General features: G+C 39.0%; 1 protein-coding gene across 7 annotated transcripts in view; it reads left to right on the top strand.

The window, feature by feature from the left end:
• CDH17 (cadherin 17) overlaps positions 1-14,210 on the top strand; it is a 76,798-nt gene that overhangs the window by 18,337 nt on the left and 44,251 nt on the right. For 4 of the 7 annotated variants that reach the window (XM_068525659.1, XM_068525658.1, XM_068525655.1 and 1 more), the window contains exons 3-8: positions 3,118-3,252; positions 4,200-4,338; positions 6,276-6,434; positions 6,542-6,741; positions 10,834-10,965; positions 11,280-11,430. In XM_068525659.1, the coding sequence (XP_068381760.1) occupies positions 3,118-3,252; positions 4,200-4,338; positions 6,276-6,434; positions 6,542-6,741; positions 10,834-10,965; positions 11,280-11,430 (916 nt within the window). Of the gene's footprint in view, positions 1-3,117; positions 3,253-4,199; positions 4,339-6,275; positions 6,435-6,541; positions 6,742-10,833; positions 10,966-11,279; positions 11,431-14,210 lie in introns of those variants that run through there. The other 3 variants (XM_068525657.1, XM_068525656.1, XM_068525660.1) reach the window with 3 other exon arrangements.

The raw sequence follows: 14,210 nt of genomic DNA, 5'->3' as shown, positions 1-14,210 counted from the left end.
CAGTGTGCAGGCTTCTCATTGCAGTGGCTTCTCTTGTTGTGGAGCATGGGCTCTAGGTGCACGGGCTTCAGTAATTGTGTCATGCAGCTCAGTAGTTGTGGCTCGCAGGCTCAAGAGCACAGGCTCAGTAGTTGTGGCACATGGGCTTAGTTGCTCCATGGCACATGGGATCTTCCTGGACCAAGGATTGAACCCATGTCCCCTGCATTAGCAGGTGGGTTCTTAACCACTGCACCACCAGAAAAGTCCCTGTTTGTTTGTTTTGTGTTTTATTATGATGAGTCTAAGTTTGAGTCTCTTTGAGTTTATTGTATTTCGAGTTCAGTGAACTTCTTGGAAGCATAGATTAATGTTTTTCTCAAATTTGGGAAGTTTTTGATTAGTCTTTCTTCAAATAATCTTTCTGCCCCTTTCACTCTTCCCTTTTCTTCTATGACTCTCATTATGCATGTTTGCTTGATGATGTTCCATTTGTCTCTAGGGTTCTGTTAATATTTCTTCTTTCTTTCTGTCAGGATGGATAACCTCACTTGATCTATTATCAAATTCACAAATTCTTCTCCTGCTAGCTGAGACTTACTGTTGGGCCTTTTCTAATGAATTTTTCATTTCAGTTATTATGCTTGTCAACTCTAGAATTCTTATTTGTTTTTTAAAAAAATAATTTCCATGTCTTTATGTATATTGTCTATTTGGTAAGACATTGTTATAATACTTTAGTTCTTTAGAGAAAGTTTCCTTTTGTCTTTGAACCTGTTTAAAATAGTTAATTTAAAATCCTATTTAGTAAGTCTAACATCTAGACTTCCTTGGGGACAGTTTCTGTTGACTGCTATTTTTCCTATATATGGGCCTTACTTTTCTTTTATTTGCATGTCTCACAATCATTTGTTGAAAACTGGACTTTATAAATAATATGATGTGGCAACGCCAGAAATCATATCCCATTTTCTTCCCAAGATTTGTTGTTGTTGCTGTTTATTTGTTTAATGACTTTCCTGAATTAATTCTGTAAAGTCTGTATTCTTTGCCATATGTAGCCACTGAAGTCTGTTTGGTTAGCTTAGTGTTCAGCTAATGATTGAATTAAGGTTTCCTTACAAGCCTAGAATCAATAAGTCTTCCAACCTTTGCCAATAGGCTCTGAGTACTTGTTGGGTACATCTTCAAAGATGTGGCAAATGGTTTACAACTCTGCCTTAGCCTTTACTTCCTGCTTGCACAGAGCCTCAAGGTCAGTCAGAGGTGAGAGATTAGGGCCTTCTAAGGTTTTTCCTGGGCATGTGTACAGCTCTACTTATGAATGTGGCCTTTTAGACTCCCAGAAAGCTATTGGAGATTTTTGATGCTCCCCCAGCCCCTGCAAGGAACATCTTATTCTCAAGTTTTACCTTTTAAATGTTTTAGTTAGAGTCCTGTTTGCATCAACTGTTATCACTGTCTCAGGTAGCTGCAGTGTTAAGCAACTGCTGATGATTATTTTCAACAAATTCCCCAGGAGGAAAATTGTTTGCAGTGAGTGAGCTCTGAGTTGGGTCAAATAAAGAAAAGCTGCATGAGTAGGTGTTTCCAGGGAGCTTCCAGATAGGTTAGATAGTATCAGTTCTTTGGGGACAAGACTTCTGGGAAACTCCAAACTCCAAACTCCTTCTGCCCCCTACATAGTACCGTGGTTGTGAGGCTGTTGGTTTTCAAGGCCACTGCATATCCTGAGAAAGGATGATGCTATTAGGGCAAGTCAAAGCAACTACAAAGCTTGGTTCTAACTGATAGTAATTTTCTTAAATAAACAGTCCTTGGATTTTGCAAGCATTTGGTTTATTTCCAAGGTTCTGAAAAAGTTGATATTTACAATTTTTGCCAGTTTCTCATTACTTTTATGGAGAGGGAGTTTTTGTGGATCCTTACTCCACCTTTCCATTGATTTCCAGGCTTTTTAGTTAAAATGCAAAATAGTAACACTTTCATTTATTATATAAACAACATAATATCAACAAGCAAACACTCATAAAAAGCTCTTCACCCACAGTTCTACCCAGGTAACACATCAGCTGTTTTTTTTTTTAATTCCATTTCTTGCCAGCTGACATGAATACACTTGGTACTGTTACAATCATAGTCTAGATTTACTCATGTTCTCCTTTTGTTACTTTACACCATATCAGTGTTCTTTTGCTGATTCATAATTTATAGAATGAACATTTTAATGCTTAAAATTCATTGTCTATGTGTTATATAATTGTATACCTTTCTTTTTTTGACCATTTAGGAGTTTTCATCTTTACCAGTATTGTAGGCTACTATACTACAAGCATGCAGTTTATTGTTTAAAAAATATTTCCTTACAATAAATTCTGTTTAGTAATATTTGCTATCAAAGGTTACAAACATTTTATGCCTCAAGTTATTTCCAAAAGGATTATGCTAATTTATATTTTCATCAATAATATGTGTGTTTATTTACATCCTTTACAACATTGACTATTAGTGTTTATTTTTTAAATATATAAAAATATATTAAAAATTATTAATGAGGTTGAACAACTTTTACATCTGCTTTATTTTATGTAAATTTTCTATTCTTGTGGTCTTAAAAGTATTATAGCTATCCCATGAATAATCATTGGGATTTTCTTTACTTCTGAAAAATTAAGTGAGATTGTCATATAGAACTTTATCAATTAAAGCCAATTTTAAGTTGTTTTCCTTAATATTAAAATGTCTTTTAATCTTTGTTACAATTTTTAGAAGTACTAAATGACATCTTTTTTATCCTAGCAATGAAGCTACCCTTTTTAATGTTACTTAAAAGCTAGTAGTATTATAGCTTTCCGATATTCCTGGAAAAATCTCATCTAACTTTAGCTACAATTTAAAGCATCCATTGGCTTTCGTCAATGTACTGAATTATGTCACACATTGTTTCTTGAGGAAAATGTATTTTGAATGTACATAGCTAACATTCAAGCAGACTTTTAGAATGTATCACTTTAAAAGCTTAGAATTTCTTATTTTAGTGATTGTAAAATGAAAACGTTACCTGAAATTGGTGACTTACTACAAATTCTACAACATTGTTTTTCCTTACAACCTAATCTAATGTTTGCTTTTTCCCAGTTTAAGGCCAGTCCTCTTGCTGTGACTTTCAAACTAACTGGGGAGACAGATGACATATTTCAGATACAACCAGATGGACTTCTGTATCACAACAAAGCCCTGGACAGGGAAACAAGAGCTGTTCACAAACTCCAGGTGAACTGAGACCAGACAAAGAACACTAACTCTAATCTCTCTGAGCACTCTTTGTCCTGGAAGTATCACTGGCACCTTCTTCCCTAGCACAGAATCCTGTTTCAGCTCTCCTGACACTAATGACATGCTTTGCAAATCTCATTTGTCTTTTTTTAATTTTATTTTATTTTTTAACAACTAGAGAGGCATGTGGCAAAGGTATCCTCTTTTTTAGGCTTTTTGACCAGAGTAGCCCAATTTATATTGCTAAGGCCCTTAGATGGCATTACTCATCAAAATGAGTGGAAACCTGGATGGCACCTGGATCAAAATGATGGCACCTGTTTCAAAACTAGCCAGTACTTCTCTGATATTTCACTGGTGTCTGCCTATGGCTGTTGGGTGGGCTCTGGACCCACAAAGAAGGCAGCACTGGTACTAGATGGAGCTCCTTTGGGCCTTGCAAGAAGCAGAAGTAATCAATGACCAAAGTCAGAGGCTGCCTAGAGAGACCCTTCTCTCTCTCTTTCCCCCTTAGTTTTCATGGTTTGTATCTCTATCTGAATGATAGAGAGCTAATCGTGGGGAAAGAGCAAGCCAAAATCTTTCTGTTTAAGTTTTACTACTGGCTCTGCAGATCACCGCTAAAATGCCTCTGTAACAGGACATATTTTCAAACCCTCAAGGGTCAAAGTGTTCTTATTTTACTGATTCCAGCTATTTAGAAAAAAAGCATGTCCAGTGTCCAGCCAACCCCACTGCTGGAAAAACACAGTCATGATTAGATCGGTTTAACTGATAGGGCCTCTATTTTAGCAGCTCCCAATTTGGGCTCTTATGGGTGTCTTTCTCCCCTGTAGTGACCAGGTTATTGGTTATTTGGGCTCTAATTTCCTTCAAGTGACTTTTGACTGTGTGTTATGAGGTCCAGACTCACCAAGGAGGTTTCCTTTTCCTGTCAACATCAGGTCTCAGCCCTGGATGCTCATGGCAATACAGTGGAGGGCCCAGTCCCCATCACCATAGAAGTGAAGGACATCAACGATAATCGACCTGTGTTTCTCCAGCCAAAGTATGAAGGCTCAGTAAGGCAGAATTCTCGCCCAGGTAATAGGCAGGAGCCTGGAGATATCTGTGGAAAGATGGAAGTGTAACAGGCAGAGGGGCAGATTTGTGTGGCTAACATGTGTAACTATCATTCATTAAGTACTTACCATCTTATTTAAATTTTATTTATCTTATATAAACTTCACAGCAATCCTCTGGGAGTTGTTTTATTATCCCCATTGCTCTAGGACACAACTTCTCCACTTTGGCACTATTGACATCTTGGGCCTGATAATTCTTTTTTTGTTAGGGGCTGTTCTGTGCATTATAGGATGTTAGGCAGCATCCCTGACATCTATCAATGCACCAGATGCCAGGAGCAACACTCCCCTTCTAAATTGTGACAGCAAAGACGTCTTCAGACATCGCCAAATGTCCCCTGGGGGGCAAAATCACCCCTAGTTAAGAATCACCATTTTAAGGTGAGAATTTAGAACACCTTACAGCTTTAGAACACTCTAGAACACTCTGGAAAGGTAAGCTTACTCTCCCACATCCTCCCAGAAATCCACACTCTCATGGTCACTGCTGGCTTCCAGTTCTTATTCTTCTCTGTCTTCAGCTCCTAGCTATGGCTCATCCCTTCACTCTTTTATTCATTTCTACAAAAGCCCCTCATCAAAGCATAGGTGTGTGTGGCAGGCTTTACTGAAGGTTTAGAGGAATGAAGGAGCATCATGTCATAACAGTGCACAAAATAAACATGAATATTAGAGTGAGTTCTCAGAAAGACTTTTGGCCATTTCCATCAACTCACTGTCAAGCTTCCCTCTGTGTCACTTAATCGCTCTCACTCTTCAATGCCCACTTCCAATAACTCAGGAAGAATATTCCTTCCACTTTATTATGTGGAGCAATTTCACGTGTCTCTGTCCCTGAGGTTGCATACCAAAGGCTCACCACTAAACTCTGCCAAGTAATAATCTTCCAGGTCTTATTCTTTACCAATAGGGTTTTCTAATTCAGTGATTCTCAAACTTTTTGGTCTCAGGGCCCTTGTATTCTCATAAAAACTATTGTAGACTCCAAGAAACTTTTGGTTATATCCAGTGGTGTGCTGGTAAATTTTAATAGCTGTCTCTCTGGGGAGAAAAAACCCTGATTTGTAGAATTTGTCAATTTCTGTGGTATAAGTACTCTCACCATAACCTATTTTAAGCTACCACTGGTGTTAATAATTGGCTCACAAAATTTCTGAAAATTCAACTAGGTCTCACGAGTTGACTCCAATACATCACTGGCTATATCTATCAATATTTATCGTATTTGAAATTAAAACTGATAAATTTAAAAATATTTATTTAGTAATTGATTTAAAGTAATAAGCATATTTTAATAAAAATAACTATTTTCAAAGACAAAAGGAATGTTAAGAAGAATGGCATTGTTTTAATCTTTGCACATCTCTTTAATGTCTGGATTAATTGAGAACAGTTGGATTCTCATTTCTGTTTCTGCATTCATTTTGTTGCCGTATGCTGTTTTGGTTGAAATATTTAAAGAAAAACTCTCCTTACACAGTGTTAATAGTGTAATAACGCTTCACATAATTGTGGATATTCTTTGATACTAGACCAAAACTCAACAAGTGGTGGTTTCTTAAATGCTAGTTGCAATGTATAATCTGAAACCATATTAATGCCTTTTTGGGGATATTCCTTTATGCTAAAATCCATCAAATTATGTTTTGATTTGAATGGGTCTTTTACACATGTATGACCCTAAAAACAGTCTCAAAGACCTCTAGAGGTCCCTGGACCATACTTTAAGAAACCTCATCCTAGAGGAAAGGGGCAGAATAAAGAATTATTCCACCACTGATATGAATTATGGCACCTTCCTCCATTCTATTTCTGCCTCTTAGAAGGCAAATGTGTCTATGGTTGGTTTGGGTTTCAATTAATATCTTTTTTTTCTGGGTACATTTTGTTAAACAGGGAAGCCCTTTATGTATGTCAATGCTACAGACTTGGATGATCCAGCCACACCCAACGGCCAGCTTATTTATCAAATTATCATGCAGCTTCCCAAGGTCAACAATGTCATGTACTTTCAGATCAACAACAAAACGGGGGCAATTTCACTTACTCGAGAAGGTAAGTTAAGTGATGCCCTCATATGACTCTATGAGTCAGTAAAAAGGACCTAGATCTGTATCACCTTCAGAGACATTTCCTTTTCTTTTCTCTCCTACTTCCCATAGGATCCCAGGAACTGGATCCTTTGAAGAATCCTTCCTACAAGCTGGTGGTCTCAGTGGAGGACATGGGAGGCCAGAATGATCATTCCTTTAGTGACAGCACATCTGTGGATATTATGGTGAAGGAGAATATTTGGAAAGCACCAGAACCAGTGGAGATTGAAGAAAACTCAACTAATCCTTACCCCATTAAAATCACTCAGGTAGTGCCCAAGGAATGCCTAGAGCCTACCCAGTCAATCAGCACTCACATTGTAGGGGCCCACCCTCATGGTCTTCACTGACATTTTTGCATAGCATCATTATGAAGCAAACTAAATAGACAAGGTCTCTGGCCCCAAGTCTCTGGAGTTTGCCATCATGGGTAAACTCTGGACTTTACAACTTGGATTCAGATATATATATGTGTATATATATATATATATATATATATATACACACACACATATATATATATGTATATATATATATATATACACATATATATATGTATATATATATATATATATATATATATATATATATATATATATATGTTTTAAAAGAGAACTTCACTCACCTTCAACTTCCAAGTAGATAATACTGTTGTTCCCTGTCAATAGTGTAGGATATGGCTGCCCTAGAGTGGGTTGTATATGGTACATGTACATGATTCAAATTTGGGGCTGCAAATTATTTTTGAAAAGCTGTTTTTTATTCCTTTGGGAAAAATCTCTATGCGAAAGACTCAACCCATCACAGGCTGAGGAACAGAGATAAGACTGGTCAAGTGTAGAAGCTGAGTAGACAACCTTTACCCTTGGAGCCCACCCCTGCCAACTCCATCTCCTGTGGGTACCTCTCCCCTCCATTCAAACCCTCCCCTGCTCCCACCTCTATGGCTGGTGTTCATCCTGAGCCCCCTCCTCTTTCTTTAGCTCCTGGAAATCCACTCTGGTGTTCACCCAGATCTGATCTTTTCTGGAAGATCAGGAAGTTTCTTGACACAAAAGCTGTGAGTTAATGGGAGAGCACTGGATTTGGAAACAGATAAACTGTTATGAGCCCCAACTTCTCACCAATAAAATGGGCATAATAACAGATCTTTGGGTTGTTGTGGATATTAATTAGTATCTGTGGAAGTGAATAAAAGTTATTAATGTTATGAAGGAGTTGTAGTCTGTAGTAGCCCTAATTTTTTTTAGATGACACTGTTGTTGTTAAGGGGTACTGGAATCGCCTATCCCACCATATCTATTGTCTAACTTAAAAGGATTTTTATTTATTAAGCGTTGAATTAATGAATTTCACCTTCAGAGGAAAAAAAAAAAAGAATGAAAGCAAGAAATATTCTGCTTTACCAGCTAAGAAAGTATGTCAGGACTCTTTATCATGAGAATTTCAGATTGGGTTCCTTTACTAAAGTCTTCCTGTTTATTGTTTAGGTTACCTTCATAAGGATTTGTAAATGCTAAAAAGAACACATACACTTGTTTTCTCTTAGGGCTGTCAAAGAAAAGAAAATCTAAAGAGCCACACCCAATACCTAGGCCTGGGGAAGGTACTTTGTGTGTCTTGAAACTGAAGAAGAGTGGAGGGGGACAGCTCAAGAGAGAAGAACTTAGGCTGAATTTTTAGGGCATAAAAGGAGCTCGCTTACAACTAAGAACATGGTCTTTGGCTTGGACAGAGGGTGTGCTTAAATAACTAGAAAGGGATACCCTTCCCAGCCTCGTTTGAGAGAATAGTTTAGTGTGGAAATTTCAAATGGCTGTAAGACTATAGGAAAGTCACTTAAATTTTTGTGCCCTAGTTTCCCCATTTATAAGGTGGGGATAACAATAGTCTCTACCTCACGGGGCTGTTTGAGGATTTAATGAGATAACATATAAAAGTGTTTAGAATTATGTCTGGAATGGGGTAAAACCCTCAATACTTGTTGTTATTAGTAGTAGACTATCAGATAGGCCAGGCTCTGTCTGTAGCAAGTAGACAGGTCTTACTATTGAGTTTATTGATTTTTTTTTTCAAACATCTTTATTGGAGTATAATTGCTTTACAATGTTGTGTTAGTTTCTGCTGTATAACAAAGTGAATCAGCTATATTCACTTATATCCCCATATCCCCTCCCTCTTACACCTCCCTCCCACCCTCCCTATCCCACCCTTCTATGTGGTCACAGAGCACCGAGCTGATCTCCCTGTGCTATGCAGCTGCTTCCCACCAGCTATCTATTTTACATTTGGTAGTGTATATATGTCCATGCTACTCTCTCACTTCGTCCCAGCTTACCCTTCCCCCTCCCCATGTCCTCAAGTCCATTCTCTATGTCTGCGTCTTTATTCCTGTCCTGCCCCTAGGTACATCAGAACCATTTTTTTCTTAGATTCCATATACATGTGTTAGCATATGGGATTTGTTTTTCTCTTTCTGACTTACTTCACTCTGTATGACAGTCTCTAGGTCCATCCACCTCACTACAAATAACTCAATTTTGTTTCTTTTTATGGCTGAGTAATATTCCATTGTATATATATGTCACATCTTCTTTATCCATTCATCTATCAATGGACACTTAGGTTGCTTCCATGTCCTGGCTATTGTAAATAGTACTGCAATGAATATTGTGGTACATGTCTCTTTTAAAATTATGATTTTCTCAGGGTATATGCCCAGTAGTGGGATTGCTGGGTCATATGGTAGTTCTATTTTTAGTGTTTTAAGGAACCTCCATACTGTTCTCCATAGTGGCTGTATCAATTTACATTCCCACCAACAATGCAGGAGGGTTCCCTTTTCACCACACCCTTTCCAGCATTTATTGTTTCTAGATTTTTTGATGATGGCCATTCTGACCGTTGTGACGTGATACCTCATTGTGGTTTTGATTTGCATTTCTCTAATGATTAGTGATGTTGAGCATCCTTTCATGTGTTTGTTGGCAATCTGTATATCTTCTTTGGAGAAGTGTCTATTTGGGTCCTCTGCCCATTTTCGGATTGGGTTGTTTATTTTTGTGATATTGAGCTGCATGAGCTGCTTGTATATTTTGGAGATTAATCCTTTGTCAGTTGCTTGGTTTGCAATATTTTCTCCCATTCTGAGGGTTGTCTTTTCGTCTTGTTTATGGTTTCCTTTCCCATTTGTTTATTTTTGTTTTTATTTCCATTTCTCTAGGAGGTGGGTCAAAAAGGATCTTGCTGTGATTTATGTCATAGAGTATTCTGCCTATGTTTTCCTCTAAGAGTTTGATACTGTCTGGCCTTACATTTAGGTCTTTAATCCATTTTGAGTTTATTTTTGTGTATGGTGTTAGGAAGTGTTCTAATTTAATTCTTTTACATGTAGTTGTCCAATTTTCCCAGAACCACTTTATTGATTGTTTTTGCCAAGTTGTTCACAAAACAACTCTAGGAGTTGGCAAATATTCTTTGTTTTAAAAAAGTAATTAATTAGTTAATGTATTTCTTTTTGGCTGCATTGGGTCTTCGTTGCTGCACGCAGGCTTTTCTCTAGTTGTGGTGAGTGGGGGCTGCTCTTCGTTGCGGTGCGCAGGTTTCACATTGTGGTGGCTTCTCTTGTTGTGGATCATGGGCTCTAGGCACGTGGGCTTCAGTAGTTGTGGCTCGCGGGCTCTAGAGCGCAGGCTTAGTAGTTGTGGTGCATGGGCTTAGTTGCTCCGCAGCATGTGGGATCTTCCCTCACCAGGGATCAAACCCGTGTCGCCTGCATTGGCAGGTGGATTCTTAACCACTGCACCACCAGGGAAGTCTGTTGGCAAATATTCTTATCCCTGAAGTCTTTAAGACTAAAGATTTAAGGGAGGAATGTTCTTTACTTATGTGTCGTTTGTCTTGCTTAAATAATAGCATGGTGAAGAACTGAAAGTGTCTCATCATCTTCACTGGTGAGTTCTGGGAGCTTGTTGGCCATCATGGCTTAGTGCTCAGATAATGCCGCTACTAAGTACATTTTGTTTCTTAAATTGGTGTTTCATGACATGAAGTCTTCACATTCGGACTTCCAAAAGAACAACCCACGAACTCTTTAGAGGGTTCACAAAGAATTGCTTTAGAAAAGAAAAATACCCCTATGTGCTTATTTGGAGCAATATAACTTAGTAAAAAGGAGAAAAAAAGGGAGGGATTATTTTAAGCTGAAAATGAAAAATGTAATTTAGTAGTTATAAGAAACCACAGACATCTAAACAAGGTTGTCAGAAATTTCAAATCGAGAACCAGAAAATTGTTTATTTCCTTTCCAGTTCTCTCTGTGTGGATGTATCTTTCCTAACAATTCACTTTGGGCCCTGTAGGTGCAGTGGAACGATCCAGGTGCACTATATTCATTAGTGGACAAGGAGAAGCCATCAAAATTCCCATTTTCAATCGACCAGGAAGGAGATATCTATGTGACTCAGCCCTTGGACCGAGAAGAAAAGGACGCAGTGAGTAAAATTAGGAGGAGTTTCACAGGTGATGAGATCCTGGGCCCATGGATATCTGAGAGCAGAAACAATTTTACTTAACACCCTGCCCCCCACCAATATCCCCCAAACTGTGTTCTGAACCTCAGTGCATTATTGCTCTCGGAGACTTGATAATACCCCGACAAATTCAACCCATTTTATATTTTCTCATTTCCCAATTCTAAGCGAATTGATGATAAGGGGATAAATGAAATAGCATTGAAATAGTTGTTTTCTCTGCCTTTTAAAGGAGATGATGAAGGATTCATGTCTTAACTCTGATCTCGTTGTAGTATGTTTTTTATGCGGTTGCAAAGGATGAGCATGGAAAACCACTCGCCTTTCCACTGCAAATTCAAGTGAAAGTTAAAGACATTAATGATAATCCACCTACATGTCCATCTGCAGTGACTGTACTTGAGGTCCAGGAGAATGAACAAATAGGTAAGAAACCGTGTATCTGTTCTCCCTATGTTAACTCTGTAATGCCTTTCTCCTCTTTCTCAGGTAAAAGGTGGACAGGTAAACCTGTTTGGGGATCAGTGGTCCATGCCCAGCACAGCATAGAGGTAGAATAGACTTTGGGACTCACATAGGTACAGTATTTAATTTCAAGCAATATCTGGGAAGTGTTTTAAAATTGGAGATTTTATAACTACTACCCCTACTCCTAGCACTGTTACTGCCACTACTATTACTACTACTACTACCACCCTTACCACTACCACTAGCACCGTAACCATTTACACCAGTATCCTGTATACATGTATAAGGTTATCTCTTTGCAAGGTTTTTTTTTTTTTTAGATTTTATTTATTTATTTATTTATTTATTTATTTATTTATTTATTTATTTACTTACTTACTTACTTACTTACTTATTGGCTGCATTGGATCTTCCGTTGCTGTGCACCGGCTTTCTCTAGTTACAGTGAGTGGGGGCTAGTCTTCGTTGCTGTGCGAGGGCTTTTCATTGCAGTGGCTTCTCTTGTTGTGGATCACAGGCTCTAGGCACGCAGGCTTCAGTAGTTGTGGCACACGGGTTTCAGTAGTTGTGGCTCACTGGCTCAAGAGCGCAGGCTCAGTAGTTCTGGCACACGGGCTTAGTTGCTCCACAGCATGTGGGATCTTCCCAGACCAGGGCTCGAACCCGTGTCCCCTGCATTGGCAGGCGGATTTTTTTTTTTTTTTTTTTTTTATAATTCATCTATTTTATTTATTTTTGGCTGCGTTGGGTCTCCGTTGGTGTGCGCGGGCCCTCTCCAGCTGTGGAGAGCATGGGCCACTCTTCGTTGCGGTGCGCATGCCTATTGTGGTGGCTTCTCTTGTTGCGGAGCACGGGCTCCAGGCTCACGGGCTTCAGTAGTTGTGGCATGCGGGCTCAGCAGTCGTGGCACACGGGCTCAGTAGCTCCGCGGCACGTGGGATCCTCCAGGACCAGGGCCCGAACCTGCGTCTCCCGCATTGGCAGGCGGATTCTTAACCACTGCACCACCAGGGAAGCCCCTGCAAGGTTTTTCCATAGATTCTTATTTGCCTTCAACAAACTCAGTGACAGGTAAAATCCCATCAAATTTGCTAAATAATTTAAACAAACATTCACACTCAATGTCAGATATCCTGCAATTGACCCTTGATTGTCCCTCTCTAGGAAGCTGATAATAGCGCATGAGGCTGGAAGATGAAGTTCAAATCCTGTCTGTTTTTGTCCTTTTGTTCTTGACCTGTTTTGTTTCCTTGTACTGTGCCAGGATAGCTTTAGTTTTGTACAGGGACAACTACTATTAGAGAACTGTGATTTCTGGGAGTTTTATGACTTTGCTGGATTTGGGACACCTATTGTCTATTACCCCTTGGTGTTGAGCCCATTGGCTGAGCAGGCTGGCATTGCTTGAAACGTTTTTGTCTGTTTCTTGTAAGTTTCAGGGTTTACAGGGTTAGCAGGCTCCCATGACTACCATTCCCAGGGCTTGGCTGCCCTTGTAGGCAGATCCTCACCTGCCTCATGGGCATTCTCATCATTTTCTTTTGATCTCTTTACTCTTCTTGCCACACACTTTTCACACAGTGGGTGCTGTCTTGGTGGCTTGGTGGACGCTGGTCACATGGCTTGCTTGCTCAATGCTCACTTTTTTTCCTTCTTGCGGTCAAGAGTCACATGTAGGCTACCTATTGTCAGTGTGTTCTGCTTAGGTCTTCTCTTTTTCATTTATTCCAGTTATTCTTACAACAGGAAGTATTAAATGACAGTTTGAAGGATTTCAGTTAATTATAAGGAAGAATCTTCTAAAGTGACAGTGGAGTAACAATGAAATGTGTGACAATAGCCAAGAAACACTTATGGCATCACCCTTTTTGAAAACATGGGATGGTCTGTGATGCTGAATGAAGGCAGAAGACCTTTGAAGACCTTTGTAGATGATACCTCAAGTCTCTTTGCACAGGGCCTAACATTTAGTGTATTAGTCATCTATGTTGCATAACAAATTGTCCCAAAATTTAGCAGCTTAAAACAGCAAACATTTATTATCTCACAGTTTCTGTGAGTCAGGAATCTGGATATGGGGTGCATGCCTTTGATTCAGAATCTGGATGTGAGGTGAGTGCCTTTGATTCAGAGAGAGAGAGAAAGAGAAAGAGAGAGAGCTCAAAAAATGGCAAGTAAGATGGAAGTCAGTCTTCTTATAACTAATCTCGGAAGTAACATCCCATAACTTTTGCCAAATTCATTATAAATGAGTCACTAGGCCCAGTTCACACTCAGAAGGAGGAGGTTACACCAAGGCATCAATATCAGGGTTGGGGGGATTGCTGGGAGCCACCGTAGAGGCTGCCTGCCTTATTTGGGAGGAGGACAGTACTAGTTTTCTGAAGCTGCTAAGGATGTCATTGTTGGTAAAACAAATTGTTCAGAGGTGCAGCATGCTCTTTGCATCTCCAAAAGTGAGAATTTATTTTGTAACAATATTTCACAAAGTCTTGAATTGTGGACTTAATGGACCAGGAATTCTTATAAATCAACACAGATTGAGTCTATTTTCTATATGTAGCCCAAAGGGGTACAAAAAATGTCCCTGCCTTTTGGGGGCTTACCGTCTAGCTCAATAAAATACTCAATTATTCCTTAGTATATTTATATTCTCTTGTTTGGTGTCTTATATTGGCCAGAATCTTGTGGGACTTATGTCCCCAAGTCTCAGCAGTAACAACATTAATTCTGAAATC

Source organism: Eschrichtius robustus, chromosome 17 (genome assembly GCF_028021215.1).
Source record: "Eschrichtius robustus isolate mEscRob2 chromosome 17, mEscRob2.pri, whole genome shotgun sequence".
In the NCBI taxonomy this organism is placed as follows: Eukaryota; Metazoa; Chordata; class Mammalia; order Artiodactyla; family Eschrichtiidae; genus Eschrichtius; species Eschrichtius robustus.
This window is presented reverse-complemented; position numbering and strand designations above follow the sequence as displayed.